This window comes from Fistularia commersonii, chromosome 32 (assembly GCF_037954325.1).
Source record: "Fistularia commersonii isolate RoL2024-O1a breed Wild chromosome 32, RoL_Fcom_v1.0, whole genome shotgun sequence".
Lineage (NCBI taxonomy): Eukaryota > Metazoa > Chordata > Actinopteri > Syngnathiformes > Fistulariidae > Fistularia > Fistularia commersonii.
Genome location: NC_141315.1, coordinates 8,417,790 through 8,445,413, shown reverse-complemented (window position 1 = coordinate 8,445,413; position 27,624 = coordinate 8,417,790). Strand labels below are relative to the sequence as shown.

General features: G+C 46.9%; 2 protein-coding genes across 4 annotated transcripts; one reads left to right on the top strand and one right to left on the bottom strand.

Moving 5' to 3' along the window:
- The first annotated feature begins 3,332 nt into the window (after positions 1–3,332).
- Positions 3,333–18,628, top strand: col1a1b (collagen, type I, alpha 1b). The gene is made up of 51 exons (XM_086139429.1): positions 3,333–3,544; positions 4,522–4,707; positions 5,225–5,247; positions 5,366–5,395; positions 6,159–6,251; positions 6,375–6,440; positions 6,582–6,626; positions 6,725–6,778; positions 6,910–6,963; positions 7,052–7,105; positions 7,200–7,253; positions 7,347–7,400; positions 7,483–7,527; positions 7,615–7,668; positions 7,789–7,833; positions 7,942–7,995; positions 8,774–8,872; positions 8,959–9,003; positions 9,087–9,185; positions 9,277–9,330; positions 9,417–9,524; positions 9,661–9,714; positions 9,830–9,928; positions 10,023–10,076; positions 10,169–10,267; positions 10,345–10,398; positions 10,489–10,542; positions 10,647–10,700; positions 10,809–10,862; positions 11,334–11,378; positions 11,458–11,556; positions 12,558–12,665; positions 12,770–12,877; positions 12,995–13,048; positions 13,162–13,215; positions 13,317–13,424; positions 13,579–13,632; positions 14,183–14,236; positions 14,321–14,482; positions 14,595–14,702; positions 14,845–14,952; positions 15,074–15,127; positions 15,228–15,335; positions 15,435–15,488; positions 15,597–15,704; positions 15,792–15,845; positions 16,161–16,268; positions 16,350–16,632; positions 16,713–16,903; positions 16,993–17,235; positions 17,334–18,628. The coding sequence occupies exons 1-51, from the start codon at positions 3,463–3,465 to the stop codon at positions 17,478–17,480; spliced, it is 4,332 nt and encodes a 1,443-aa protein (XP_085995555.1). The 5' UTR covers positions 3,333–3,462; the 3' UTR covers positions 17,481–18,628.
- Positions 18,629–19,983: 1,355 nt separating this feature from the next.
- On the bottom strand, positions 19,984–26,912 carry sgca (sarcoglycan, alpha). Of its 3 annotated transcripts, XM_086140184.1 has the most exons (12): positions 26,518–26,909; positions 25,495–25,635; positions 25,109–25,237; positions 24,876–25,027; positions 22,929–22,995; positions 22,641–22,839; positions 22,396–22,564; positions 21,985–22,190; positions 21,193–21,219; positions 20,912–21,085; positions 20,169–20,195; positions 19,984–20,088 (listed from the first exon to the last, which is right to left on the bottom strand). In XM_086140184.1, the coding sequence occupies exons 2-12, from the start codon at positions 25,529–25,531 to the stop codon at positions 20,082–20,084; spliced, it is 1,194 nt and encodes a 397-aa protein (XP_085996310.1). In that variant the 5' UTR covers positions 25,532–25,635; positions 26,518–26,909; the 3' UTR covers positions 19,984–20,081. The 3 variants fall into 3 exon arrangements, with proteins under 3 accessions (XP_085996310.1, XP_085996312.1, XP_085996311.1); XM_086140186.1 differs by lacking the exons at positions 25,495–25,635; positions 26,518–26,909 and adding an exon at positions 25,358–25,463; XM_086140185.1 differs by lacking the exon at positions 19,984–20,088 and having other exon boundaries at positions 20,165–20,195; positions 26,518–26,912.
- Positions 26,913–27,624: the final 712 nt, after the last annotated feature.

Below are 27,624 nucleotides of genomic sequence, written 5' to 3'. Positions count from 1 at the left end.
TAGCTTGGAGCACGTTGGCATGGAGCTCATGTACAGGGAGCCTTTTAGCATGGGGTCTGTTAGCATGGAGCCCATTAGCAGGGTGCTTTTTAGCATGTAATCTGTTGGCAAGGAGAGCCTCATAGCGGGGGACATGTTGGCATGGAACCCATTTGCAGGAAGGCCGTTAGCATGGATCCTGTTAGCATGGATCGTGTTAGCATGGAGCCTGTAAGGATGGAGGCCATTCGCAGGGAGCCCGTTAGCAGGGTGCCTTTCAGCATGTAGCCTGTTGGCAAGGGCAGCCTCATAGCGGGAGGGGGCACGTTGGCATGGAGCCCATTTGCAGGAAGGCTGTTAGCATGGGGATCCCGTTAGCATGGAGCCTGTAAGCATGGAGCCAATTCGCAGAGAGCCCGTTAGCATGGAGCCCTTTAGCACGGGGAGCCCATTAGCTTGGAGCACGTCGGCATGGATCTCATGCGCAGGGAGCCTTTTAGCATGAGGCCTGTTAGCTCGGAGCCTATTGACAGGGAGACAGTTAGCATGGAGCCCATTAGCAGGGTGCCTTTTAGCATGTAGCCTGTTGGCAAGGGCAGCCTCATGGGGGGGGGGGGGGCACATTGTCATGGTGTCCATTTGCAGGAAGGCCGTTAGCATGGAGTTTATTAGCATGGAGCCTGTTAGCATGGAGCCCATTCGCAGGAACATGCTTCCGTAATGTAACCAGAAAGTACTAAAGGAGGAAAGATCAGTTCAGGCCTCCGGGAAAAGCAGTCGGGATGGGAGTTTTCTCATATAATTCACGAAAAATGTTGTAAAAACATTATCTATTATGTTGATTTCAAATGCGATCATCTGATCTAGATGTCAGACTGTTTTTGAATCACCGGAGGGAAATACTGCAAAGACACCTTTCTTCCTTCCCACAACCTGCCGCTTCTCCGGGCTCGCGCTCACCTCCGCCAGCTGCCAAGCTGCGTCTGCAAAGCTCGGTGGCTCCGATTCAGCTCTTCTTTTTTCTTTTTTTTTTCCGTTCTTTTCTTCGGTAAGACCGCCTGAACACGACAGGGATTACCTGAAGAAAAGACACGGAATCGAGACAGAGCCATCTTGGCCGGAGGATTCTTCTCTCCAGAAGAGCCAAGCGAGAGAAGTTGCTTTGCAGCGCAGAGCGCCGGCAGATGGATGTCTGAGTGCAGTGAAAAAAACACCATAAAGCCCGTCTTAGCGCTTCCACCCTAAAACCACCGGTCTCCGCTCAGAAAGACTCGCCACAAAAGAAAAAAAAAAAAAAAACATATTATAGATTGCAGCAACTTGGAATCCAAGGCAGAGAGCAGAAAATTACCGGTTCTATTTAAACACCGTCCCGCGAGCTTCGGCTTCTTCTCTCTGCTAGAAAGTTCTGCGAGTTTCCCTTGAAACACACACACGGTGAGGAGGTCGCTTTACGTGAGAGCGAAACCTTTGCGAGGAAGAGGGACTTTGCCGTCTCTGCAGCTGATTTTGAGATCGATCTGCACGTTTGATTCGCTTCGGCGTTTTTATACACACACTCACACACACACACACACACACACACATACAAGTCTAAAGTGCGTTCAGTTTTCACACTAGATCGCACACACACACTCATGGCGGCAGAGCTGTCGTGCACGGTGCTAACAAGGCTATCGGGATGTGTGGAGGGTTGACAGTCAGTCTTGCCCGAGGGCACGTTGCCAGCGCGGCGCCGGGGATCGAACCGAAAACCCCTCCACGCACGATATGGTGTTGCCACGGCGACGGGGGATCTGTGGCATCACGAGCCTCCCGAGCCGGGAGGAGAAGGGCGGTATTTACAACCGCGGGGTCAAAAACACTGAAAGGTGAGATTTGACCGTGAGGTTCTCAAATAAAACCTGGAAATAAAAACAAGGGTGGTCTTCATTTCCATAAACAGCTTAAATAAACTATAAAACCTATTTTTTTAAAAATCACATGCATGTAAAAATGACCAATATACTCATATGTGGTTTCACAAGAGGATGACGTGGAAAGAAAATGCTGTTTGATTGACAGCTGTCCAGTATGGAAAGAGAGCAGAGATAAGCTACTCTGCAAACTGTGTGTGTGTGTGTGTGTGTGTCTAAAACACACGTGTCACTGAGTGCAGCTCAGACCCATTTTACCGAACGGGTTTTCATCCCCAGACCCGATCCATCGAACTTTTCTTGCGCCCGATTTCGTTTTTCCCCCCGAACGGCGCTGCCACAGAACTGAGGACGGACCGACATCCAGCAGGGAAGGAGAGAGCGTGGAGGAGGAGGAGGAGGAGAAGAAAAGGAGGATGATGAGAGGTCAAACTGGGCCACGCTGTAGCTGAAGCTGCAACGTGTCCACCATGTAACCAGACAGCTTTGTGGATTTGCCAGATTTTCTTCTCTCTCTCTCTCTCTCTCTTTCTCTTTCTCTCTCGTTCCTCTGAACATCATGGGATACCTGTTCTGCAGAGTCTGGCTCAGGTGCAGGTGTTGGTGCTCGGGGTCTGCGGTGGCTGTAGGAGAGAGAGAGAGAAAAAAAAAAGGTCAAAAGAAGACGGGGAGAGAATATGATTTATATTTATAGATTTCAAAAAAATCTGTTTTTTTGTGAGTTTCTTGCAAACTGTGCCTTTAACGATGACTTCATGGAAAGGGGAGGGGGAGGGGGCTGCTCTTCTGCTGGTAATGCATGATTTTCTCCACATATGTGTGTGTGTGTGTGTGTGTGTGTGTAAGGAAAAAATCATTTCTGTTTCATCAGAAACAGAAACACATTTTTTAAGGGGGGGGGGTCATGAAATAAACCCCAGTATTTTTTTATTTTTGGTTTGTTTGCTGCACACGTTGACAAACATCATGTTTTATTATGATGATTATTATTATTATTATTTCAAACAAATATAAAAAAAATCAATGAAAGAAAAAAAACATTAAAAAAATAATTTAAAAATTAAGCTGAAAGTTCTGATGATAGAATCGATCTGTGATGACCGACTGATCGGGTCTTTTTTTTATTTTTTTTTTAAAGAAACTCCACTCAAGTAGAGGGATGGAGGCTGGGATGGGAGTCAGAAAAGACAAAATCCAGGAGAAACCCAAAAAGCGATCCGAGAGGAAGATCCCCCACCATCCACGTCTGAGCTGAAACGTGAACTTGTTGGACATGTTTAGAGACGCCCTCCTCCTCCTCCTCCTCCTCCTCTTCTTCCTCCTCCTCCTCCATCCATCCATCCATCCTCCACCTCCTGCCCTAAAACACGAAGCGTCGCAGGGAACCTCCCCAAAAGTTCCTCGGGCATATAAAACCGGCGGCTAAGGCGTCTGCAGAGGCAGTAGGGAGTTTCTGCAGGGGTCTGGAGAGGAGAGACACAGACCGGACCCTACCGTGCATGAGTGGCGTCTGAACACACACAGGATTCCCGTCGCCGCAAAGAATCTACATGTCTAATATTTAGACATGTTCAGCTTTGTGGATATCCGGTTAGCGCTTTTGCTCAGCGCGGCTGTGCTTTTGGCGAGAGGTCAAGGCGAGGATGATAGTAAGTATCCCCTCTTTTTCCTCTCACCCCACACCCCCCCCCCCCAAACTCCCCGAACTTTGCTCTGCGTGGGTTATTCGTGACCCCCTTCGTGGAAGTGGAAGGATGCAAGCGGGACGGGTGGCTTCTGTTTGCGTGTTTGCTGGAAATCTGGAAAGCAATAGGGATGCAAGGGAGTGGATTATTCTCCCCCCCCCCACACCTTTTTGTGTGTGTGTGTGTGTGTGTGTGTGTGTGTGTGTGTGTGTGTGTTGCTCTCAGCGACGTGCACACACACACACGCACGCTCCAGTGCGCGTCCTCCTGCAGGAGCGCACTTAGAAGTCGCTTGGCTGCAGCGCGTCTGGTGCGCACACTTTTACGCATTTTTTTTTCTTCCATTTTATTTACTTATTTTTTAATAAAAAGCGCTATAAGTTGCGAGATCTCGTTTGTCATGGTCCCGTGAGACGAGACTTTTTCACGGGAGGGGGAGGATGTTTCCCCACTCGGAGCGAGTTTTTGGTTAAAGAGTGGAAAACGGAATAGCTGAAGTCTGACGTCGCCAGTCTAGACGTCAATTCCGCGGGTTTGTAGCTCAACAGCGCCCCCTGGTGGCCGATACGAGAATCGTCGCCTTGCACGCCAAACCCCTCCCAACCCACTCCTAAAAAACCCCCACGGTCCACCCACATCCCCGCTCCTCGTACGTCCAAAAAAGGCCCCAGAACGCGTGACAAAGATACGATTAATTTGAGATCGCTTAAGATAGATTTTATTGATGCCATGACGAGGAAAGGGTTTGCACTCTCAAAGTTTTTCCCGCTCGGATATGATAGATTTTATCCGTTTCCGCCGTTCGAAGGCGAAAAAGTGATCCAACCGGGGGGTTCCGGTTGTCGGTCGGGGGCCCCGGCGTCGCCCTGAGGCCTCCGTCGGCGACCGACGGGGTCGTCAAGTCGCGCCACCTGAACTCACCGCACGTTTCTCCCTCGCAGGCCCATTTGGCAGCTGCACACTAGACGGACAGCAGTACAACGACAAGGATGTATGGAAACCGGAGCCCTGCCAGATCTGCGTCTGCGACAGCGGGACCATCATGTGCGACGAGGTGATCTGCGAGGACACTTCCGACTGCGCCGACCCGACCATCCCCGAGGGAGAGTGCTGCCCTGTCTGCCTAGGTGGTACCTCATCTCGGTTCCTCCTTTCCGTGGTCCAGATTAGACTTTTTCCCCTCCCCCTTTTACCTCCCCCCCCTCCGCCGAGCGTGGACACCCGGGCCCTAAGCCTCGCTCCCCTTCTTGCTCGCCAGAGGATTTTCACTCAGAGAGATTCGCTTTGGATTTACCTTTTGCTCTTTTTTTTTTTTTAAAAAAAACAAGCAAAAACACATTTTTATTTTTTTTTCTCCCCGTGAAGCCCTTTTTTTTTTTTTTTTGTGATAAAACGGCACAAATACACACTAAAAACACACGCGCTCCGTGTCCAAAAGCAAACATTTCTAATTTCCTCTCCCGGCCCCCATTAATCCCGAATGAAATGCTTTGTTTCGGTATTTTAGAGAAGAAATGAAGGGAATTTAACCTCACCGTTTCAGCTCGGTTCCGCTGCCGCCGTAGCCTCAATGTGTTGATCTCTGGAGTGATGATTTGTTGAAGGCGGCGCTGATTTTTCTCTTCTTCTCTGTTGGCTCTGTAGGAAATGGGGAGGTTATCACCAAGGTATTTAAACTTTGCCATTTCAAAAATCACTCACGAGGCTTTTAGCTCATGCAGTATCAGGTGGTTTTTGCTAAAATCCTGCAGGAGTAGCCTAACTCTCTTTTCTGTCCCCTTGTAGCCTGGACAAGTCGGGCCAAAGGGAGACAGGGTAGGTTCACGCTCACGTCACACCGCACTGTCAACAATATCGTTAACATCTTTGTTGTGTTTATGTGGAAAAAAGCTAAAAAATACATGGGTTGTCGCCTGCTAGGATCATGTTATTGCATGCGTTTCTTTTCTGTTTCCATTACCACATCATGGTTTTGCAAAAGCGGCGCCCTTCTTCACCCGTGTTTTATCAGCTGTTGTTCTGAAGTCACCCCTTTTGCATCGCCATGTATTCCACGAATCCCCGGCGAGCTTTTCAACGCCCGAATCCGACGAGAATGAAAGCCAAAACATAAATATATGTTCATGTGAAATATATGCATGCATTGTGAAAACAAGGAATTTGAGAATATCCACGATAATATCAGAATACCGGCTGCACGAGAATTTGCAAAGCTGTGACGACCGACTGCGAGGACGTTTGATAATTGGGTCAAAGGGTCATCGTAAGGTCAAAGGTCATGCAAGATGAAACGCTTTGGCTGAAATAGTGGCGTCACAGTCAATCTGAGATTTGACATTTCGTATGTCTGGTAAACCCATTACGATAGTTTGGATTTAAAATTTAACTCTTCGACGCGCCTGATCTTAGAACGCGTGAAGAAGCGAGGAACTTTTGTTATAAAATGGATTCGGCCGTCGAGCTTCTCACAAATGTCAAAACAACCTTGGAACAACATCGACTCCAGGAAGACAATGAAACACTGCGTTACTGAATGATTTATCACAATACTGATTTTTTTTTAACATTTTTTTTACAGGGTCTCCCCGGTCCCCCCGGCAATGATGGAATCCCCGGAGTGCCCGGTCCTCCCGGCCCCCCTGGACCCCCTGGACCCCCAGGCCTCGGCAGAGTAAGTATCCCGCTTTGGATGGTTTTCCGCTTCAAATCCTAGGTGGTCAACTCACATGACCCCCATCCTTTACCATCCTATGCCGAACCCTGGCATCTGACCCTGTTGGTGTCTTCTCGACAGGTCTCTCCTCAGATGGGCTACGTAGACCACTCCAAATCCAGCGGCCCACCTGTCCCAGGCCCCATGGTAACGAGGCCTCGCCGCTCATGATAATACGCAGATCAACAAACGTTTGTTTAAACCCTCTGGAAGTGACGCTTGCAACGCTGCTTGTCCCACAAAAGCCAGGATGTATTTGCTTATCACGGCTCACCTTCCTTTCTACAGGGTCCCATGGGTCCCCGCGGCCCCCCCGGACCCCCTGGCTCCTCCGTAAGTGTCGCCCGGCGTAACGCCCTTGGGTCATACCTGTTGCACCTCTCATGAGAGAAGATCCCGTGCTAATCTCTCTGCTTTCGTTGTCCCATCAGGGCCCTCAGGGTTTCACTGGCCCCGCCGGTGAGCCCGGTGAGCCCGGACCTGCTGTGAGTATCACCCGTGACTTTCTCGATATCTAGATAGACAAGAATTTGACGCATCCCATGGAAGACTTCCTGGTCTCCCGTTGTGATGATAGCCCTCCCCCCCGTTGACCCTCTAACCCGATGTTTTTCAGGGCGCCATGGGTTCCCGCGGCCCCGCCGGTCCCCACGGCAAGAACGGAGACAACGTGAGTGATTTTAGTCCTTTCCATTATTTCACCAAGATCGTTCGCTCATTTTTCCCGGCTAAATCTCATCTCCGTGCGTCGACGACAGGGCGAGCCTGGCAAACCCGGACGCCCCGGTGAGCGCGGCGCCCCCGGCTCTCAGGTAAACGTCACCCGACGGGTCTTGATTACAAAAAAACAGATTTTCCTGCCACCGTTCCGTCCGCTGACCGGCTTCCCTGCTTGTTTTCCCGCAGGGAGCTCGCGGATTCCCCGGAACCGCCGGACTTCCCGGCATCAAGGGACACAGAGTGAGTTTCCCCGGGTTTCCCACGAGGCAAACCATCGCAAGTCGCTTGTCTCTCCGTGAACGTTGACGTCACTCCGTCACCTTTTGTCCGCAGGGATTCAACGGTTTGGACGGAGCCAAGGGAGACGCCGGACCCGCCGGACCCAAGGTAAAAGAGCCGTCCGTGTAGTTTACCTCGCCGCCGGCAGCCATTTTGGACGCCTTCCGCTCACCCTTCTGTTTGCCTGCAGGGAGAGGCCGGTGCAGCTGGTGAGAACGGTATCCCCGGAGCCATGGTAGGTTCGCATCTCCTCCTGCGCCGCATCTCGTAACAGATAGAAAATCTCCCGCCGCTGACGTTCTCCCTCTCCATCTTCTCTCAGGGCGCTCGCGGTCTTCCCGGCGAGAGAGGCCGCCCCGGACCTCCCGGCCCCGCTGTAAGCTCCCGCTCGTTTCGCAAATTCGAAACTTCCGTGACCGTCGGGAGGCCATCTTTGGTTCGACCGTGGCGTCGTCACGGATGTTTGGTTTGATCGGTTTTCCTCCTCCCCCTGCAGGGCGCTCGCGGTAACGACGGTAACTCTGGCCCTGCTGGACCCCCTGTAAGTATGAATTAAAAACATAAAAATAAAAAATAAACATATAAATAAGGTCACGTCACTTGTTTTGGGCTCAGATTGTTGACTGACTCCACATATCCTTACTTTTAGGGACCCACCGGACCTGCCGGCCCCCCTGGATTCCCCGGTGGTGCTGGAGCTAAGGTACTTCTAAAACAACGATCCGAGAAATAAGAGAAAGAAAAAAAAAAAGAAAATTAGATTTAGCCCCCTTCATTTGACTGATTTGTTACAGCGCTCCACATTTTCATTTTCATCTCAATCATTCGTCATCCAGCCGTAAAAATCACGCCTCCTGATCATCGGTACAAAAACTGCAAAAAATACAGCAGGGTATTTGTACTGCATCCATTTGCAGTATTTGCAGTGGTTGGAAAATACTGCATGTATCAAAGGGATGGCAATCATTTTTTTGCAGATGCAGAAGAAAAGGACTTGCTACGAAACAAATATGCGTAGTAGCTGAATAACTTTATATACAAGTTTGCACTGTGACCACTAGATGGCGCCAATGTGGCTATAGCGCTTCGATAAGCGGTTAAAAGTGTAAAAGAAATCCTCCATTACTAACCAAAAAATACAAAATTGATAGATAGAACAATGCAAATATTGTTTGTGGTAGAATATCAAGCAATAAAATCTATAGATATAAACATTTACAGAATGAAGTCCAAACTTCAATGAAATCAGCATTTAAGCTCCAATTAAAAGGAACCTTTTCATTTCCTGGTTCACAGTTAAACTAACGAAAAAGTCAAATTAACAAATCCTTTTTTCAAAACGAATGAACAGAAACAGAGAGAAGATGACTTCTTTTTTTTTTTTTTAAATACAGGACAAATATTTCCTCCTGGGTATACCGACGGTATATGGATCAATTTTGAATTTTGATCTCAAAGTTGTCTTGTTTTTTCACCCGCAGGGAGAGACCGGCCCTCAGGGAGGCCGTGGCTCCGAGGGACCCCAAGGAGCCCGCGGTGAGCCCGGTAACCCCGGACCCGCTGGAGCTGTAGGACCTGCTGTGAGTGCACCTCCACCTTAGATGCTCCCCCACCTCCACGTGCGTTTTTGCATTTCGAAGAAACATTTGTGCTCTCCGTCCACTAGGGTGCCCCCGGATCCGACGGTCTCCCCGGTAACAAGGGAGCTCCCGTGAGTACCCCGATCGCCCGACACGTGTTTCACACTCACGTTCCGACTCCGAGCGTGGATTATTAAGCCGTCCCGTCCCGCAGGGTGCCGCCGGTATCGCTGGTGCTCCCGGTTTCCCCGGAAGCCGTGGACCCGCTGGAGCTCAGGGAGCCGTCGGTGCTCCCGGTCCCAAGGGTAACAACGTGAGTAGACGATTGTTTAGTACAGGATTTCTTTTTTTTTTAGCGCGACAACCAGAAATGACCTGCAAGTGTGTGTTCCTCCTCACCGCAGGGTGACCCCGGTCCCTCCGGCCCCAAGGGAGAGCCCGGTAGCAAAGGAGAGCCTGTAAGTACAGCGATTCAGGCACGGCTGGAATATTTTATTTCAAAATAAAATATTCACCAGATCCACTTTACCCTTTTTCTTTCCAGGGCCCCGTCGGAGTGCAGGGACTCGCCGGACCCTCTGGTGAGGAAGGCAAGAGAGGACCTCGTGGAGAGCCCGGCCCCGGCGGAGCCCGCGGACCTGCTGGAGAGCGTGTATGTTGCTAAAATCTCCACCAACATGCGTTATTTATCTGATTAAAATATCTTTTTCGCTGATATATCCACGGGGTGGGGAGATCCACTTCCACTAGTGACAGGGTGTGTGTGTGTGTGTGTGTGTTGTCTTTAGGGTGCCCCTGGCGCCCGCGGTTACCCCGGACTTGAGGGAGCTGCCGGAGGCAAGGTGGGTTTATCGACCAGATCGGAAATATCCACCGATTTTTTTTTTCTTCTTTCTGTTTCCATAAAATCATTAATAATCCATTTTTTTTTTACCATTTTCCTGGTGTGACTGACAGGGAGCCCCCGGTGAGCGCGGCGCCCCCGGCCCCATGGGAGCTCAGGGAGCCACTGGCGAGGCCGGAGCCCCCGGTGCTCCCGGTGCCCCCGGATCCAAGGTGAGGTTCTCGGAAGCCCGGTGTTGTTTTCCCGTCTGGAAGGCTCCATCAGACACACCTCAGCTGACTCCGTTTCCCCCTCGTCCTCCTGCAGGGTATGACTGGTAGCCCTGGTAGCGCCGGCCCCGACGGCAAAGCTGGACCCGCTGTAAGAAACCTCCTGATTCAATATTTTTTCGGTTTTCTGCCGTAACCAGTGGAGAATATATTCACGACCTTGCTTTGCGACCATCTTTTTAGGGTGCCGCCGGACAAGACGGACGCCCCGGACCTCCCGGACCCTCAGGTCCCAGAGGACAGCCCGGAGTGATGGGATTCCCCGGACCCAAGGGAGTAGCTGTGAGTTCATCCTCCACTATCCGTGTTTTTCGGACGCTCGGTACGTTAACGGAAGCTGACGAGTTGGTTTTCTTTAGGGCGAGAGCGGCAAGCCCGGCGAGAGAGGCCCCGCTGGTGCCACCGGCGCCGTCGTAAGTAACCAAATACATCGTTTCCAAGTCCAGTGAGCAGAAAAAGCCACCTTGCTAACTGTCGGCGCTGGCTGCTGTGTCCTTTCTCAGGGTGCTCCCGGCAAAGACGGTGATATTGGTGCCCCCGGACCCGCTGGCCCCGTTGTACGTATCCAGACCTAAACAAAAGCACGTTATTAGCGAATATCGGCGAGAACGTCGCGGTTTGAGCTTTCGGCGCTCATCGTTTTCCTGTCGTCCGCCTTCAGGGAGGTGCTGGTGAGAAGGGAGAGCAAGGACCCGCCGGCCCCACCGGATTCCAGGTGAGTCCTCGGCAGCGGACGCACTCGATGTTGCTTTGTATGAAAACGTATATTTTTCAAGTTGCCCGGTCGCCCGGCTTCTTAAACACGGCCTTCTTTCCCCTGCAGGGTCTGCCTGGACCCCAAGGTGCTACTGGTGAGACTGGCAAGCCCGGTGAGCAGGTGAGAACAACGGGGAATAATGAAGCACCGGGACTTTCACTGAGATTTTTATTCTCAAATGAACTTTTAAATCATCCCAAACTTTTAATTATGATAAAATAGCAGCTGAGCTGAGCTGATAGCAGCTCTGTGCTACGATCGCTGATCATTGAATAGGTGCGCAGCTCAGAGACTCAAAAAAATAGGATGGATTTCGGTAGATTCATCAATATTTAAGAGAAATGAGATAACCTCTAAATGGTTGGCTATCAAACTATAGGTCAATATTGAACCAATCGTGGTTCTTGTATTTCACAAGTACATTTAAAAATGCCTGTAAGGTGATAGGGTGTAAAAATCACATTTTACTATCATTATAATCAATCTTGAGAGCCAGATGCATAATTAAAAAAACTAAATAGCATCATTGGTCGCATGTCATTAAAAAGAAGTAAATATTAAAACCCACCCTCTGTTCCTTGTTGCGTTCAGGGTGTTGCTGGAGAGGTTGGAGCCCCCGGCCCCTCTGGACCCAGAGTGAGTAGCAAACGCCATCTCCGCCGTCGACGCGCTTTTCTCCGGCCCGAAGCTAACCGTCGCTTTCCCTCACCTTCAGGGCGACAGAGGTTTCCCCGGCGAGCGCGGTGCTACCGGCCTGGCCGGACCCACCGGACCCCGCGGAGCCCCCGGCCCCGCTGGCAACGACGGACCCAAGGTAGGCCCTGAAACGAGATCTCTGGAGATGAACCTCATCGCAACCGGGATTCTGACCCGTCGGGTTTTTGTCAACCGACCTGCACCCGTCACGACAATCAAACGTTAATTTCCGGCTGATTAAAACTCGAAATAAGTATGAAAAGTAAGTGAGATACACCAGTCGGGGTCAAAGGTCACAGCTTGTCCACAGATGGACAGAGACAACGTGTCCAAGGGTCAGATCTCTCAGGTCTTTTTTGGCGATTTTTTTTTTTAGTTTTGTATTAATTTCAAGAACGTTGACCGTGCTGACAAATTATAGAAATATTTAATAATATTTAATCAGAGATGAGAGATTTCTTAAAAAGAAATAATGTATTCAAAACAAAAAAACAGCTGCTTTTGTGTGTAACATTATGTTCTGAAACCAATCTAAAAAAACAATACATGTATGTGAATATAGCAGTTATGCAGCATTGTTTGCTCATATATATAAATACAGCCAAGGTGGAAAAACAAACTGGATAAGCAGAAAGACCAAGCAGGCCTATAAATCGGATAAAGTTACAAATAATCAATTTCGTTATTGTTGTTATCAATTGTGTTATTTTATAAGAATAAGAATAAAAATAACTTTATTTATCCCAAAGGAAATTGTTGTGCCAGAGTTTCAAGTAAACCATAGCAATAATAGATAATAGTAGGAAGGAGGGAGAATAAGAAATCCGAATGAATATAAAGTGTGTAAGTTAAGGCTATAAAGTGTTTTAAGGTCTTAAAAGGTACAAAGATTTGAATATTCCCTTCGGCTGAAGGAAGTGATTATAGTGATTTTAAATGACTCATTTGTGCGTCGTGCCCACTATCACTCATGAAACCAGAGGAGATCCACACGTATCGTGTGTCAATTTCAATATTAAAGATATTCAAAGTCATTGTTCACCGAGTCCTGTGCGGCCACATGTGGCGTCCAGCTGTTCTTAGCACCGAAGTGGAACACGTGTTTGTGTGTGTCTGCAGGGAGAGGCCGGTGTCGGCGGTGCCCCTGGTACCCAGGGAGCCCCCGGAATGCAGGGAATGCCCGGCGAACGTGGAGCATCTGGTGCCCCCGGTGCCAAGGGAGAGAGAGTAAGTGCAGATATCGTCGTGTGTCATTTGAGGATTCGCTAAATTACCTGCAAAATATCAAGTCCTGCGACTAAAAGAGGACGTGAACTCTCTCCTCCTCCCAGGGTGAGGCTGGTGGCAAGGGAGCTGATGGTGCCGCTGGTAAGGATGGAGTCCGTGGCCTGACTGGTGCTATTGGAGTTCCTGGACCTCCTGGTGCTCAGGGTGAGAAGGTAAGAAGCCTACAAATATATTTGCTTGACTTTCTGGAACTGCTAAAACATATCAGTATTGAAGGAAGTGCTCGGGAGCGAGTTGTTTCTCTGATCTCCTAAACATCTGGGTTCTAGGGTGAGGGTGGCCCCGTTGGAGTTGCCGGACCCACTGGTCCCCGTGGTGCCCCTGTGAGTCCCTGCCTCAAATGCACATATTATTTGTAAAAAAAAAAAACAAAGAAAAAACAGAGGTAGCCCTCAAATAGGCGTCAACTAAACCTCTTTCCTTTTTACTCCAACAGGGTGAGCGTGGAGAGGGCGGACCTGCTGGACCCGCCGGATTCGCTGGACCTCCTGTAAGCACCTCGCGGACATCGCTGTGTCATCATTTAAATTCGGATGCTCTTCGAACAAGGATACACGAGCTGATGTCTCGCACTTGCCTTCCCAACCTCAGGGTGCTGATGGTCAGGCTGGTGCCAAGGGAGAGTCTGGTGAAACTGGACCCAAGGGAGACGCTGGTGCTCCTGGACCCTCTGGACCCATTGGAGCTCCTGGACCTCAGGTTAGCCTGCGCATCGGACTCGGCTCGGGCGCCGGTTTGAGTCACAGCATTTTACACAAGAGCAACAATTTCGATAGTAACACCAAAGTGTTGTATTACAAGTCAAGACTGCCACTAACCTACCCCATTTTCTGTCATTTTCTGCCATTTTCAGGGCATGGCTGGTGCCACCGGACCCAAAGGTAGCCGTGGTGGCGCTGGATCTCCTGTAAGTATCCCATCCAGTATGAACTTTTGCGTCCAAATGTCTCTTTGCCTTCTGTTCGGTTCCACCTCAGCCTGGTCGGTCAGGGTTTAAGACCAAAAAGAAGCATCGGTTGATCTCGTAATGAGGAAACATATTTCTTTACAAATACCCGTGCTGAAAAGAAGGACAAATTTTCGTGCGTCAATATGATTGGACTGAGGCGGTCAGGTAGATTGGGGTGGTAGTCACCCGAACATCTGGAAAAGTAGGTCGCACATCGGAGATTGAATAAAAATAGAAGAGGCTGCGAAATGTGCATTTATACATACGTATGCTCAGAACGCTTCCTGAGGAACCTTCCAGTTGCAAGACCCCCAAATTATGCTGAACTAAGTAGCATGGCAGTGATTCGCTCATGAAGCAGCGATTGCGCACGAGTTAAAACGTGTACATTGGGTCACTCAGAGTCCGTCTTGCATCGACTTGTCTGAGGAATTATCAACGTCATCACACTGTTCTGTTTTCAAGCTGCATTGTTCACCCCCTCTTCTTCTTTGTCTGTATACCGCAGGGTGCTACTGGTTTCCCCGGACCCGCCGGAAGAGTTGGACCCCCCGGCCCCGCCGTAAGTTTCAGCATCATCACTTCCTCCGACGCAGTTGAGCAAGGCGACGGAGTCCCCCTAACAGGCCGACTCTTATGACCCCAGGGAGCCGCTGGACCTCCCGGACCCGTTGGACCCGTCGGCAAAGATGGACAAAGGGGAGGTCGTGGTGAGACCGGTATTGCTGGTCGCCCTGGTGAGGCTGGTGCTGCTGGAGCCCCAGGACCCGCTGGAGAGAAGGGATCCCCCGGTTCTGATGGAGCCACCGTGAGTATCCAAAATATAATACTGGAACGACAGCAGAGAGCGCAAGATACCGAAAAGTACATCGGTGTTGGAATGTATTTTCTCCACCTGAGCACTGTTCCTCCGTGCACAGGGTGCCCCTGGTATCCCTGGAAGCCAAGGTCTTGGTGGACAGCGTGGTATCGTAGGTATGCCTGGACAGCGTGGAGAGCGTGGTTTCCCTGGTCTGCCCGGACCTTCTGTGAGTATCCTTCTTGACGATCTGAATTTGTTGATTGTCCAAAAAACAAAAAGGGTGCAAAATTTCACAATAGTTAGGTTTGACTGTTCCTCGCCGTTCTGAACAGGACTGCAAGAGTACTCATCTTTCTTCTTCTATTCAGGGTGAGCCTGGAAAGCAGGGACCAGGAGGACCTGTTGGTGAGCGTGGTGCCCCCGGACCTGCCGGACCCCCCGGAGCCACTGGTGCTCCCGGAGAGACCGGTCGCGAGGTATGACGAGCCAGTCCGAGCAAACATTCGGGAAATTTCTGGATAGTCTCGCTGACTTGAAAACCAAAACGTTAAAGCATTTGGGATTTCATTTTCAAACATTTTCGTCCTTCTATCCCAGGGATCCCAAGGTCACGATGGTGCCCCCGGTCGCGATGGAGCTACTGGCCCCAAGGTAAACCTTGAGATTTTTCGGAACCTTTTCAATCCCCTGACTCTGCAAAAGATAAGATTTCTTTGTTAAGACAAAAAATCTCCTCTCTTTGCCCCTGTAGGGAGACCGTGGTGAGAGTGGTATGGCTGGACCCCCTGGAGCCCCTGGTGCTCCTGGACCCCCCGGAGCTGTCGGCCCATCTGGCAAGACTGGTGACCGTGGAGAGACTGTAAGCCTCATTCCCTGATCACTCCCTGACACCTTAGCGTTCAATTTACAATTCGTCCGTGAAGGTGACTTCCTCTTCTGGTTCCTTGTCTACTTTTAGGGTCCCGCTGGCGCTGCCGGTCCTTCCGGTCCTGCTGGTGTCCGTGGTCCTGCTGTACGTTCCACACTCGCTCACTGAACTAAATAATGTATCATGGATATATATTACCTTGCCAGGAGTGAGTGGCAGCAGGCAGGCTGACACTCTCTACGTTGTATTCAGGGCCCTGCCGGTGCCAAGGGAGACAGAGGAGAGGCTGGTGAGGCTGGAGATAGAGGCCACAAGGGTCACAGAGGATTCACTGGCATGCAGGGTCTGCCCGGAACTGCTGTGAGTAACCCATTGTTTTGCATTAGCGGGATATTTTACAAAAGTGAAGTTGCGTAAAGTGATAAATGACATCGATGTGCCCGTTAGGGAGCTGTTGGAGAGAGAGGACCCGCCGGTGCCAACGGACCCGCTGGACCCAGAGTGAGTACAATTCATCGCATTACGGCGTTGTCATTGACGAAAATCCTACCAAATACAACAGCAGGAAAAAAAAGTGAATGATCTCTGGATATTGATCGATGATCTGATTGGACTAAAGAGTGAAAAGCTTCACATGTAAGCAAATTATTCCTCCGAAAAACAGAAAAAGGAGAGAGGGATAAATAGGGGAACACATGAAAAATCATCAAATGGTGTCTATACTGCGGGAATTTGGTCCGGAATCATTTCCCAAATGGTTCAATAGGAACCCAGTTCAGTCAGTGATGTTTTTTGGGGGTGTCTCTTGCTCCGTAGGGACCTGCTGGATCTAATGGCGCCCCTGGTAAGGATGGCATGAACGGTCTGCCCGGACCCATCGGACCCCCCGGACCTCGCGGTCGCAACGGAGAGATGGGACCCGCTGTGAGTGAATCCCCATCGTCCGAATCTCACATTTACTCGGGGTACGACTGCGGTCTGTTAAGCAACCACTACCTTGACTAGGGCGCTCCTGGTCTTCCCGGACCCCCCGGCCCCCCTGGACCTCCCGGAGGCGGATTCGACTTCATCAGCCAGCCCGTCCAGGAGAAGGCACCTGATCCCTACCGCAGCGGCTACTTCCGCGCCGACGACCCCAACATGATGCGCGATCGCGACATGGAGGTCGACACCACCCTCAAGACTCTCACCCAGAAGATCGAGAAGATCCGCAGCCCCGACGGTACCCAGAAGAGCCCCGCCCGCATGTGCCGTGACCTGAAGATGAGCCACCCCGAGTGGAAGACCGGTGAGTGCCGACGGTGGGACCTTCGCACGAGGGACGCCCCAAGAATCGGTCCATGTTTAAACCTTTACATGTCCTTACAGGCTCATACTGGGTGGACCCCAACCAGGGCTCTGCTCTGGACGCCGTCAAGGTCCACTGCAACATGGAGACTGGCGAGACCTGCGTCTACCCCAGCCAGAGCAACGTCCCCATGAAGAACTGGTACCTCAGCAAGAACAACAAAGACAAGAAGCACGTCTGGTTCAGCGAGTCCATGACCGGTGGATTCCAGGTGAGCTGCGGTTTTTTTCTCCGCCCGTAAAACCAGTCCTCGGGAACCGCGAGAACCTGTGACTCCAACGGTTCTTTCCCGCCACGCAGTTCCAGTATGGCACCGATGGAGCTGATCCCGAGGATGTCAGCATCCAGATGGCCTTCATGCGCCTGATGTCCAACCAGGCTTCTCAGAACGTAACATACCACTGCAAGAACAGCATTGCCTACATGGACTCTGCCTCCGGCAACCTGAAGAAGGCCCTGCACCTGCTGGGCTCCAGCGACATCGAGATCAGGGCCGAGGGCAACAGCCGCTTCACATACAGCGTCAGCGAGGACGGCTGCACGGTAAGCTTTGCCTCGGCGAGGCCCGGTTTTTGTGACTCGCTGCACGAGTTGGCGTCTTTGGAGCGTTCTGACCTTTTTGCTTTGTTTCCCCTCCGCAGTCACACACTGGCTCATGGGGCAAGACAGTCATCGACTACAAGACAACAAAAACTTCCCGCCTGCCAATCATTGACATTGCTCCTATGGATGTTGGTGCACCTGATCAGGAATTTGGCGTCGAAATTGGCCCCGTTTGCTTCTTGTAAAAATGAGAGAAATATGGACGTGACATTGTTGTTTTTTTTTCTAGCAGTCATCTCTAAAAATCCTTTTTCTATGCATTCATTCGGCTACCATTGGCCCACATGCTTAAAACCACTCTACTGAAGACGGTGTTTGTTTTGTTCAGATCATGAGACGCTTTTGGACTGCTACTTCAACTAAAAACCAACCACAAGGACACTTTAAAAGGAATCATTTGTTTCCACTGGCAACAAGAAAATGATATACTTTTTTTTGTGTAAAATTTCCCCCTGGAGATTGAGAAAAAAAAAAAAAGATCTTCGCATGAAATGAAAACAAAGGTGACTTTTGCCATTTTCTGCCACTGCGGAAGGACATTGAAAACAACAAATGATATGTACCATTTTTCTGGTGTTAAATAAATTGTAAAAAGTGTGAAGTGTCTCCTTGTGATAAAATTATATTGAAAAAAAAAAAAAAACATCACACGAACCAGCGAAAAAATAGGAAAAAAAAAAAAATCACCTTCATTGCAATATGTAGATGGCTACCTCATGAAAAAAGTCACCGTTTTTTCTTAAATGAAAAGGGTATATTTTACACAACACAAAGAATGAAATAAAAATCAAAGGTGCTATAACCAATCCATTGAGGTCCAGTTATTGGTGTTTGATGGTGGATTCTCACTGTCATACTGTAATTATTGCCACTAATGCCTGCCGAACCTTTGGTGCTACTAAATTGACTCATTGTCTTGTTGTCTATGCCGTGCAATTGTTTTCTTCTTAAGTGTTGGATTGAGAACGGAGGTTTCTCTGAGAAGGCGATCGCATGCAGTCGTGTCATTGTAACGCTGGTTCAGTATCATTTCCCTGCCCCTGTGTTCAGTGTTGATCTTAATGTCTGTTTGCCCCCCGACCCGAGAAAAAAAAAAAAAAAAGCCCTCTTCACTTAATCAAAGAAAGAAACAGCACACATCTCCCACCCTGTTGTTTATGTTGTTTGTTGATGTCTTTTTTTTCGCGAAGGGTTTCTTAAAAAAGAATTTGAAGCGGACCCACTTTCATGGCTGAAAAGAGATTCTGTACTTATTTTGTACATGTATAATAAATCAAGATGTTTTTAATTATTTTTTGGGTGCTGAAATAAAGCATGTGAAGTGGTCTACTCAGTAGCAGAGTTTTCGCTGTCCTGTTTTGCAACTGCTGTGAAACCGAGATGAGTGGCTGGAATTGAAAAACGAAAAAGAAGAAAAGAAAATCCCACGGTGACCCCGTGACAACGTGACAACGGGGTCACCGATAATCGCTGACTTTCACGCGGCGCTTTAGTTTCTGCGAAGTAGCAGTGAAAACAAAGCCCATTGATACGCCGATTGAAACATCGAAAACACGTAGCTGATGGCACAAAGCGAACCGCCAAAGCCGCGTATCTCCGAAAACAGAAATACGGATCTACATGGAACGGAAGAACGAACGGCACTGACCTCTTCTGGATGTTCGCTGCAACGGCCGCTGTCTGACAGGAGACCAACACCTGAAATCCCAGTGGACCCGGAAGCGCTTGTTAAGCCAGGGTTTCTTTATAAATCTACTGGCCAGAACAAAACAGATGACAAAATATTTCACATTTTGGCTTTTTCTGCTTCCCTAAGGCACCGGAAGAGAGTGAAGACCAACAAGTCCCAAGACAAGATGTCTGACAGAGTGGCATTCTGGTTCTTTACTCATACAAATGCATAAAACACCCTCGAGGTGCAGCATTCTTATGTGCATTATCACTTCCATCCAGAGGGATTCATTGAATTTCTCCAATTTTGTACAAAATTTGGTGAATTTTGTTCATCGCATATTTGTCTTGTTCATCTGTGACAATTTTGGTTGTAGATTTTCTTAAGTTGCAGTTCACGTTCATGTTTACTAAAGAAACAAAACAAACATTGAAAAATATTTATGCTTTTATTTCCTGTGCATCAACACATTTAAAGGTAAATTGAATATGACAATTCCACAAAGTTCATGCTAATAATCTATTTTAAAGGCAAAACTCAAATCTGATTTCTTTTAAACTTCAAAATGAAATTACTATATTTCCCATCAGGTTACGATGAATAATGATGTACTGATGCAAAAAAAAAAAAAAAAAAAGCTCTTTGCAAGAATCCGCTATGGTCACCACTTCCTGCAAAAACTCAGGAAAAATAATCACGAATCTGTGACAACTAAATTTATCATAAAAGATACCGCGGCTTCAGTACAGAACAGAATTTAAAGGGTGTTACTGTTTAAACACCATTTAAAAAATAAACTGCATTTTAGGCTTTAGCAGCGTAACTTATGGTGAATAACCATTGAAAAGGGCTGATGCATTTTTGACGTAATATTTTCCCACTCTTGGGTGATATGATCTGAACCGTAGCATCAAAAAGAGAAGACAACGTTGCACTATGGAAAATATAGTGGGGCTGGAATACATTTTGACATTATTGGAAATAGATAGCAGAGAAATAAGACTGCATACTATTGATTCATTTCAAAGGCAACCCAAGATGGAATACTTTATTTCACACTGCAAATTAATATCAATATACTGTACTCTGCCTGGCGTATGGGCCCCAGCGCTGCTCATTTCCTGCAAAGCAAAGTGGGCAGTGAAAGTCCAAGGAAAACATACGGCAGATTAAATATTGAGCAGAAGGAGAAAACATTTACCTGGGGAGTGTGTCGCTGTAGGGGTCACTATGGAAACGGGAGGGGGGGGAAAGATATTTGTGTCAGTGCTGTGGATGAATTTACACAGCTGATGACATCACAACCAGGAGGTTTATATTTTGTGTTGAAACTGGCGCTCCCATGTGGACAAGAGTGGGCCAACATTTCCTTTGTGTAACACTTTGCTTATTTTTTCCACTCAAAACGCTTAAAAACATATTTAAAGCAGCAAAAAAGCACAACAGACGGGATCTATAAAATGCGATTGTATAATTGTAATTGGATACTGCTACTCTCTCACGCCGTCAAATATCTGTTTGCATCAGCATGCACTTTATACTTTATACCACGTAGTTTAAGATAAGATAAGATAAGATAAGATAAGATAAACTTTACTGATCCCCATAGGAGAAATTCTCGTTACAGCTGCGCAACAATGACAGTATCAATAAATATGGGTATAAATATAAATAGAGAGATAATTAACAGTGCACTTTACTGCTAATCTGCACTCTATTATTATTATTATTATTATTATTTTGTTCATTTCATGTTCATGTGAGAAACATCTTCTCGGTTCCTCTGTATGTCCAGTACATGCGGAGAGATTGCCAATAAAGCTGACTTTGACATACAAAAATTGTATTTTTATGTACAGCTGTAAGTACAGAGATAATTTATGTTGAATGATGAATAATGTAAGGAACAGAGAACTCTTGCGTTGGGTTTAGCTGAGTCCTTACTGCTGAGCCATGACGAGGGGGATGCTGTCCGACTGCAGAGGGGACCCCCTCTCGCCGGTCCGACTGTTAAACATGGGCAACGTGGACAGCGGCGGGGAGGCGCCGCGTTGCCCCGCCATGTTCCTCAGCTCTTCGGCGTTGTCCAGGATGGTGTGGTGGTGGAACAGCTGGATCCTGCAGAAAAGGGCCCTTGGTTTCTATCCCGATGCCTCCGCTTTAAATTTGATCGAATTGCAACTCAGTGGATTCATTGAAGAGAAGAGCAAAACTTGTTTACTCACTGGTTTGTTCTTGAGTTCCTTTTGGCGCTGTGGAAAGACAAAAATAATTACAATTCATCGACAGCTCTAGTATTCATATGGACTCAAATGTAGCAACTACACAATCCAATACCTTTGTCTTAAATGTCCATAATATAGAATAAGAAGATCGAATGATCCCAAAACGTCAATCTTACATTTCCATCAGAAATCTTTTAAGCTTCAGCTATTTTTTCATTTGAGGTTTTCTTACTTCGCTATTTCTTTTCTCTTAATGCCAAATAGACTACCGTAATTTCCGAACTATTGAGCGCACCTCAATATAAGCCGCACCGGCTAGCTGATCGCTATCTTGGGCTTCCTCCTGCGCACTAAAACCGTCATAGTCGTCTTCCTCGGTGTCGGAGTTAAACGGACTCAGAATTTCCCGGTCATTTCATCGGTCCGATGTGACGAGGAGAAATGTTTTAGCGGCGTGAAGCTCGTTCAACCCCCCCCCAAAAAAGTCCATATATTAGCAGCAGGGTTGTTTACGTGAAAAAAGTCGCGGCTTATCGTCCGGAAATTACGGTGAATACAGAATAATGTGTATTTTCTTAATAACCTACAACGACATCTTATCTGTTGGGTACCAGTTAAAATCATTTGAGTGACGGGTTTTATTGTTGTTCCCATGATCATATTTTCCATGTGTGACCACTGGAATTCGTCCTCCTTGCTTTCGAGACGAGGCCATAACTTGTTTTGTAATTTTCAGCCTTTATCGCGCCGACACAGATCTGAGAAGTGAGCAGGAGGCCGTCGGTTACGTACACGCCCTCCCGTCTGCCGCACATGATGTAGGTCAGCAGCAGGCACAGGACGACGGCCAGGGCCAGCGGCACGATCACCGTCACCACATAGTCCGGGAAGAAGTCTCTGCTCTCCGGGGACTCGGGGGGGTCGAAGTACTCGATGGCTTCGAGGATGCCGGAGCCCAAGGGGGGAACGGTGGGTTCCGGTTCTTTCGTCACGTTGAACTGCAGGGGAGGCAGGAGATTTAATCTGGATTTACTCAATCACAGGGTCGACTTGAGCTCCTTGCGTTTGCGAATCACCGAAAGGTAAATGGGAACAGAAATGTCATTTCTCGCTTATTTCTGTCTATTATCGGCTCCGGCTACGGTTGTTTCAAGTCATATCTAGTTTTATGCTTCCATAATCCGGCTCCATGCTGCGCCTCACCAGCTGGGTCTTGCACCAGGTAATGCAGTTGCTGGGGATGCTGCAGAAGTTACAGCCTCCGGGGACCTTGGTTTTGGCCCCGGATGAGCAGAGCCGCTGATGCTCGAGGGTCTGGACCTTCAGCAAGCAGCTAGAGAAATATTTCTGGGATCCCACCTTCACGTAGACACTGACACAAAGCAAATGGTCTAAATATGTGAGAGAAGACCAACCGAAGATGGATGGCGAGATCTTTCTGTGTTTACCCTTCAAAGTGTCCGGCCAGGGGGAGGGGAACTCTGCCGCCGCGGTCCAGGGCGTTGGTGATGTTGACCATCTCCAAGGCCTCGGTTCCCCACAGTTTCTGGAGATCTTGCTTTATTTCACTCTGAACAGGAAGGGGGAGCACCCTCTCAATCTCCCGCAGCTTCATGAAGAATTCAGCTTGGAAAGGCAGGATGGTCTCTGCACAATGAACACAAGCACAACGGATACAATAAAAAAATGGTATTAAAATTACTTTTCCAAGAGTTCTCATCAGTTCTGAAGCATACCTGCAACTATTTTGATGACCAGAATCTGCCTGGTTGTTTCATAGGTTCGCTTGTTGACGGCATAAATCTGTAAGACAAAAGACGAAGGCCCATTGATGGCAAAGGTAACGCTGTGGGGCGGTTTATAATTTAGAAAAGAAAAAAAAAACACACATATATTTATATTTGTATTTATATTTTTTCCAGAAACACGTGTGATTCATAAAAAGATACAGGCAATGTGAATATAAGTTGCACTGAAATCTAATCATTTAATTTAAAAAAATATAAGAAATAAGTTGAATTGATTGTAATTTCAAGAGCACAATATTTCCTTGTATAAGTGCATGACTCTTAAATAACTCTTCTTTTTCATTAAAATTTCATTTAAAACAAAACAAAAAATATCACATAGAAATCAACTTGTTTTTAGACAATATATTTTTTGATTCACTTAATTAGATCTAGTATCTTTTTTTCTTGAATGACAGAAATAGACACTTCATAAAGCTGAATATTGTGCTGTAGAAAATAATCAAAATCAAATAAAGTGAATATGATGCTTATATGTTTGTTTCTGTTTGCAGAGCCAGTCACCGCTGACATCTGCTGGCAACCGAAAGAAATAGCGGACATTCACTGAAACAAAACATATGAGGGAATAATAACATTTTGAAAAACAAGTGGTGGTTAGTAGAGTAGAGTAGAGTAGAGATACTTTATTAATTTCAAAGGAAATTAAGGTGTCTTGCAGTATAGATATAATACACATTACACTGATCAAACATATTGCACACATCTGCATACATACAACCAGTCCCTTAGCAGGAAAAAATAAAATACGTTAAAATACTAATAATAATGATAATAAAAATAATCAAATGAGGTCGCAAAAGTGTCCTGATAAGGTGCCTTGCAGTCATCCAAGTAGGATAAATTTTTAATTATTGCAAAAAAAATGGTGTACTTTAGTAATTAGCCTTAATGATATTCCTGATTTTTCCTGGTTTGACATCCGCGTCAAACGTATGAAACACTCTCCCATCACATTCTGGAGCCTTTAGCCTCGGGAGCAAGCGCGGCCCCATCCTGCAGGAGGAGATTATCTCTAATATGACCATGTTGAAGGAATAAGAGAAGCTTTTGTCCTGATAACTTCATAGTCTGTTGTCACAATTGGCAACCCGTGCCTCCCCCGTTGCTGCTGAAATTAAATCCCTATCAAATATTATGGTTTCTCTTTAAATCAATGAAAATTTACTGTTACATCAAGCATATCTTGCAATAAAAAATATGCATTAAATGCGCAATAAAGCAGGGAGTGACTGCAACGAGGGTCTGCATGAATTAGAGGAACACTTAAGTCATGAGAGAATAAAACAATGAAAGCTCCATTCATTCATCCGTTTTCTATACCCGCTTTGTCCTACTGCAGCTGATCGCTATCTTTTTCTCCCTTCCGCGCACTAAAACCATTGAAGTCGTCTTCTTGAACGGCCTCAGAATTTTACGGTAATTTCACTGGTCCGATGTGATGAGGCTAAACGTTTTGGATGCGTGAAACGCAAAAAAAAAAAAAAAAAAAAAAATTAATTAGCCGCATCATTGTTTAAACCGCGGTGTTCAAAGCGCGTGAAAAAAGTAGTGGCTTACAGTCCGGAAAGGACGGTATATCTCAATGACATCCTGCCAATGCAAGCAGATGATTTTTATACAGATTATTACCATAATTAGTATTAATATTACAACACTGCTATTTCGTCATCAAGCCTTTTAAACCCCAATGTGTTTAATCCATCCATAAACTCGAGACAATGTATTTTCGGGGGTGCATCTGAGAGTGTGTTACTTCGCTTATATTTGAGTTATCGGTGTGTGCATCTCATGTTTCACCTCAAAGTGTTTATTTAGGAATAAACTGACTATCGAGCCCTATGTGCTGAGGGAGCGAAAAATCCATCTTCATACCTCTATTATGCTTTTCCCCGGAGATGTGGGCACGCCGTAGAGGAAGCCGTTGTCAAATGGGTGCCTCTGGGTGAAGCGTAGCCACTCCGGGAGGTCTGGAAAGTTCTGCAAGTTGCACTTAAACACCATCGGGTCGTTGTAGAGGCGGCCGGCTTCGGGGTGCACGGGGAGAGGAGATCGGGGAGATTAAGAGCTGCACACACAAGTCGGGACGAAGAGATCGGGGTTCTCACCGTAGAGCTTTGACAAGGGCTCAAAGTCATTCTGGAAAGTGTCTCTCAGCAGCTCGTACGTAAAAAACCTCCCCACTGGAATGGTAAATTTGATCTCGGCGTTCACCCCCCACGCGCTGATGGCACAAACTGCGTGGAAACAGACGTAAACCAAATGAGCACGCCGAAAGAACAGAAAAAAAAACAAAACAAAACAAAGTACATTTAAAAAAAAAAAAAAAGCTGACATGAAGTCGTGTCACAACACACCCCTCAGCTGCTGCTTTTTTAGCCGGCAGTCCTTGACAGGCGAGGCCAGATAACACAAACTAGACACTCAAAGAGCAGCGAGATCGAGCGGCGTCGTCACACCACATCTGGGTCGATATTATCAGGAATAAACTTGCCTGTTAGAGAGAAGAGCCAGCTTCTGCAGCACGCCATCTTGTTTTGACTTGTGATTGACAGAGCCAAGTGGACGCCGTATAAAAAGGCACACCGGGGGGGTTATTTTTGCCCGGCTCACCTCATCGCACAGGGAAGGCTGTCTGTGAGGAGGAAATTGAGTGTTTGTTCTTACCGATGATTTGGAATCACATCACCGGTCGATTTCAGATTTAATTCATGGCAAACACTCGCTGTTTCCGCTCTTGACACAGAAAACATTGTACTTCTCGTGCAAACTGGTACAGCTTTAAAAAAAAGTAACTAGCTTTATCTGCAATAAGTAATAATGCTAACTTGGATGGATGGAAATGTTGTTAGTGGACTCACACAACAACATAGCAAAAATAGTCACGTTGCAGATGAAACTTGAAGTCTCACTCACAGTTTAAACGTATATACAAAACAACAATCTTCTTTCAACATAAAAACTGTCGACATCACAGAGTTTAACACCAGCATAACACAGGTATTTGCCAAACATTCAGATAGATCGATAGATCGATAGATCGATAGATAGATAGATAGATCTTAAACATCATGAGAACAAAATCCAATCGTACAAAAAATAGTTTTCACTATGACCCAGTCATTGGAAAACAATAATGACTATAGCAGTAGTAGATTATATATATATATATACACACAAGTTTTTATCAATTTCTAAACAGTATTTTCAAAGCGATTATTGTCAGCGATTATTGTGATTATGTGCTCCTGTAGGTGGTTTTCACTGTGAACCAGTCATTGGAAAACGATAGTATTAAAGTATATTATTGGCTATAGCAGTAGTAGATGATATGTGTGTGTATATATATATATATATATATATATATATATATATATACTATAGCAGTAGTAGATGATATATATATATATATATATATATACTTTAATATTATCGTATATATATATACACACACACACACACACACAGGTTCTTATCAATTTCTAAAAGGTGTTTTCGAAGCGATTATTGTCAGTACCAATTGTCTTCTTGTAGATGGCGCTAAATCCCCGCTGCAGCTGCACATCCCGTTGGAAAGGAGCCTCCGGCGTGATCCTGTGTCCTTCAGGCACAGTGCGATAAAGAAGTGACATGAACACACAAATACCGACAGTGTGTGTGTGTGTTTGTGTGTTTACGTGCGTATGTTGGAGACGGGACCAATGTCTTGCAGGTATTTTCAGACTCGTCTGGCCCATGTAGATTTTTGAATCCGTGGGCGTGGGCGTGTGCAGAGCTGCAGGCAGCTCCCACCGAGCCCGGGGAGCTTTGTCTGCCCGGAAAGACTGCGTTGAACGCGGATGCGGGGCGCAGGAAGCGGCACCGCGGCCCTCCAGTAACGGATGTCTCATTGGTGAACCTTGTTTGACACCGCACCGGGTCCCTGGGTCCTAGTGCCCTAGGATTTAATTTATCTATTTATTTATTTTATTTATTTACTTTTTTTCTTTCCGGTTGGATACAGCTCACATTCAAGTGAACATAAATTGTCAATTAAAAAAAAAACTTTTAACACTAACGACACTGAAAATATGACCAAATTTGAACCAAAAAATGTAATACTAACAATAATAAATAGTAAATAGATATAGATAGAAAACTAAATAAGTAAGACAAGATAAGATAGGATAAGATAAGATAATTTTTTTTGATCCCAATAGGTGAAATTCCTTTGTCACTGCAACGTAACAGTTTTAATGTCAAAAATAAATATGATTATAAATAGATAAAGATCGCAAGACAGCCACAAACCGATAGACAGCAAGGAGAACTACAGCAGCAGCAACATCAACAGTGTGGGTAAGAAATACAAAACTGGAACTAAACAACCATATAAATAAAGAATTGAGAAGAATAAAATAAATACACAAAAATAGGCAGGATGTGTACAGACTGGGACCAACAAGGATAAGAAAGACAGTAGAGTTAGGGCATGGCATGAATGTATGAGGGGGTGAGATTGTGGAAGCAGCACAGATGCACTTCAGGCCGGGTAGAGTTGTGTGCCGTCCAGAATGCTGTTGTGCAGTCTGATGGCCGTGGACACAAAGGAGCGTCTGAAGCATTCAATTCTGCACCAGGGTGG

Coding starts and splice junctions, on each gene's coding strand:
- sgca (XM_086140184.1), bottom strand. CDS start 25,531: ATGGCGTGCTGCAGAAGCTGGCTCTTCTCTCTAACAG. Junction 21,220..21,984: donor TGCGGCAGACGGGAGGGCGT/GTACGTAACCGA, acceptor GTCTTTCCACAG/CGCCAAAAGGAACTCAAGAA. Junction 21,086..21,192: donor AGGAACTCAAGAACAAACCA/GTGAGTAAACAA, acceptor CCTTTTCTGCAG/GATCCAGCTGTTCCACCACC.
- col1a1b (XM_086139429.1), top strand. CDS start 3,463: ATGTTCAGCTTTGTGGATATCCGGTTAGCGCTTTTGCTCAGCGCGGCT. Junction 5,248..5,365: donor ATGGGGAGGTTATCACCAAG/GTATTTAAACTT, acceptor GTCCCCTTGTAG/CCTGGACAAGTCGGGCCAAA. Junction 16,269..16,349: donor ACGGAGAGATGGGACCCGCT/GTGAGTGAATCC, acceptor TACCTTGACTAG/GGCGCTCCTGGTCTTCCCGG.